We start from the raw sequence: 3,263 nt of genomic DNA on the forward strand, positions 1-3,263 counted from the left end.
TTTAATTAATGCTCAAGGATTACTTTATAAGAAAAATATTCATTTTGTCATGATGTAAAAACATGTTTTTGCGCATCCATTTGAACAACTAATCACGGACGCTTCCACTCGTCGGCCATTTCGGATTTCTAACCAATCAGGCTTCATATTAAAACAGAGCGAATTTTAAAATCGTAAACATATCAAAAATTATGTTCTCGGAGTTTTCCCATGTTCCGCACGTTCCGATCGTAAGACTTCTCAACAAGGTATTATGCATTTACGTCCTGTCCTGGAAGCGCAGAGACGTGTTTTGAAGAGAAGCCTCGTTACGCTCGAAGCCGGGCAACGGATCAACGAATCCGTCCTAACGCGATCCAAAGCCTCGTTATTCGCGTTCCGTCGTCACATCGTCGATCGATAAAACACTCGCTCGTTGGTCGCATCCCTTTCGTCTTCCGTGCTACGCGTTTCAGGACAAGATCGGATCCTTTTCGGTCATTTCTAAAATCTTTAAGTGAAGATATTTTTAGGCCTCCGGGGCACCACGTGGTCGTTTAGTCCGCTTACCGCTTAATCCGCCCCTGACATCGATACGTGGTACTCGAATTACCCGGCTTGCATCGTCGAACGGATTCTCGATATCTGGTCCATAATTGAAACTGGTGCATTCGACATATAGAATTGGAAATTTGCGGACATATCCACGACCAAAGTTCGTATTCGTGGATTGAATCGAACTTACTCGGTGCGACCAATTACCTACGCCCAGGGCACGCGAGAATGAAATGGCGCGGAGACATCGATGACCTGATAGGTTCGCTCAAAGGAAGCTTTTTTCGTCCCACGTTCATCTCGAATTGGCACGATCGCCGCTGATCCGCGAAACGGAAGACCTGCAGTGACTCAAGCGCAGTCCTCGTGCCCCTGACACGATCAAAAGATCTCGCCTACTCTTGGCAGACTTTCATTTCAGACATCGATCCGTTTCACGATACGATTTCATCTCCCGACGATCCATCGATTTCGTTCGAGAGCGACTGGCCACGGATCGACATGATGCAGATCTCCGTCAAAAATTAAACGCGGATCGAATTGAAACAATGAAGACACCACGGGATCGCATGGAACGCGTCCGGCCGACCGACGAGAACAATTCGATGGACTCGTATTAGCCTGAATTCCGACGATCCAGTTAGCTACCCTGACCCTGATCCAGTCTCGTTCCGAATTCAGAGCGATTGACACGAACTGGAACATGTCGCGACGAACCAATGTTTCCGACAGGCTTCCCGAGATGGGTCGGACCGATCCCTTTTTCATCGCGTTAGAAAACTGTGAAACGTCTTCGAGGAATGAGAACGTCTAACCAGCTTTCGTTGATCATCGCATAGGGTAGATGCGGGTACTACAGCGGATGTGCCAGTTACTACTGACACTTATAAAATCATTAAAAACAATTTATTTATGACCCATATATTATATNGAATAGGCTTTCATTTTTGATGATCATGTAAATTCTCGTCGTACGTGAGTTATCTCTCGTTGACCGACCGCCATGTTATCCAACGCGTGTGCGATAATTCGACGTCCAAACGAATTAGCGAGAACGCGCGTTTAATTTCTCTAGGCAGAAAATGGACCGTCGTTCGATCGCAGCTACGAAACGGGACGGGCATAGAGAAAGGATTGCGACTTACCGAGCTTCTTGGCACCCTGCACAGGACTCTGCGGGTAGAAGTCCCCATGAAGCGGGCAATGGAAGCCGACCCTGCGTTCCCTTCTTCTCGCTCTTCTAGTGAGCATGCAGAGGAACACGCCGAGGGCGAGCATCAAGGCGCCCACGACTATACAGATTGGTCCGAGGATTCGCGAGTTCCCCGTGAACGCGATTCTAGCCGCGTACGAGTCCTTGTCCTCGTCCTCTCCGGGTCCACGGTACGACGCAGCTGAAACGTACAAGTACCAAAAATTCTTCACGCCATCTATCATTTGGGCTATTCCTATCCAGGGATGGGATAATTTTTCCCTCGGTCGGAAAGTGGGGATGACGCGACCATAGTGGGGACTGGTACTTGATGGGTTCGCTTCGCGAAGGCACGTGAGGAGAATAGTAGTGGGGATCGAAATACGGGCGAAAAACAGGGGAAGCGAGCCGTGCGAGAAAAATTATCCCATCCCTGCTCCTATCTACGAAACGCTCGGCTCAGATGGCATAATTTAAACGGATCCTCTTCGAGGATACCGAGGTCTCTGAGAGCGACGCGCCATAAATATTTCAAACTTAATCTCCCGGAGTGCTCACGGCGAAGATCACGCTTCCGTGAACGTGCACGTCATATCGAACATTGACCGACGGGAAGATATGAGAGTTCGTAATAAAACCGCGATGTTGCCATCTTTTATTGTTCCTCCCGCGATGGCCAACACTCTCGTGACGAGTGGCGAACCTTGCGACGATCGCGAATCGAATCGTCGTTCAATATAAAATAAACACCCTGTATAAGAGAGCATCGACGAAACTTTCTTGACAGTAGGGAAAGTCCTCGATCCATGACGATCTTTACCCCTACAAGGGAAGAAACGCGGAAGAGAAAGAACACCGTTGTCAATGAAAGGTATACGCGAGCGTGACTCGTTCTCGATTTAATTGTAGCGCAATCTGAACACGAATCTTGACGATCATGTTAACGCGTATAAGCGTGCGAACTATATGTATAGTATTTTATCTACGTATTATTTAGTTTCAAATCACGCAATTCCACGGCGCTAGTTCGATCTGGTACTCGTCTCTCGTTCGACGAAGCTGTACGCGTCGTACTCTTCCCTCGACTGACTTCATTCTAAATTCATCTCGCAGATTAAGAGATGTTCTACCGCGAATGCATATGTTTTTCATTGTAACTCGTGACATTTGCGTTCGTTCGCAAATTGTTAATTTGTAAAAACACTTCTTTAAAGTTCATGAATGATGATTATTTTCCTAGGAATTTGTTCATAAAACACTGGCGATTCGACATGACCTTTTTTTCGAGAGTTTATCACTTTTTTTCTGGGTTATTTACGAGATCAAAGTGCAGCTTTTTTTTTCTCTCTTGTCGTATTTTTCTTCTAACTTGAGTATGTAACAAGTTAAGCATGATTAATTGGCATTTTATGGGTACTCATAAAATCCGACCATCCCAGCGTCGAAATAGCGAACTTTTGACAAAAAATTTCGTTTCTCTTCAATTACTCCTAAACCGTTGGACTTACGGAAAAATTCTATACGACCTTTCTTGTAG

At 46.1% G+C, this 3,263-nt stretch overlaps 1 protein-coding gene across 1 annotated transcript in view; it reads right to left on the minus strand.

Moving 5' to 3' along the window:
- Nucleotides 1-3,263, minus strand: part of LOC108626647 (uncharacterized) — a gene marked incomplete at its 5' end in the record, with an annotated part of 17,371 nt that overhangs the window by 11,551 nt on the left and 2,557 nt on the right. The window contains one exon of the mRNA XM_018027440.2: nt 1,680-1,928. Within this exon, the coding sequence (XP_017882929.2) occupies nt 1,680-1,928 (249 nt within the window). The remainder of the gene's footprint in view (nt 1-1,679; nt 1,929-3,263) is intronic.

The sequence above is a fragment of the Ceratina calcarata genome, unplaced genomic scaffold, assembly GCF_001652005.2.
Source record: "Ceratina calcarata isolate Rehan_Ccalc_2016 unplaced genomic scaffold, ASM165200v1 scaffold423.2, whole genome shotgun sequence".
Classification (NCBI taxonomy): domain Eukaryota; kingdom Metazoa; phylum Arthropoda; class Insecta; order Hymenoptera; family Apidae; genus Ceratina; species Ceratina calcarata.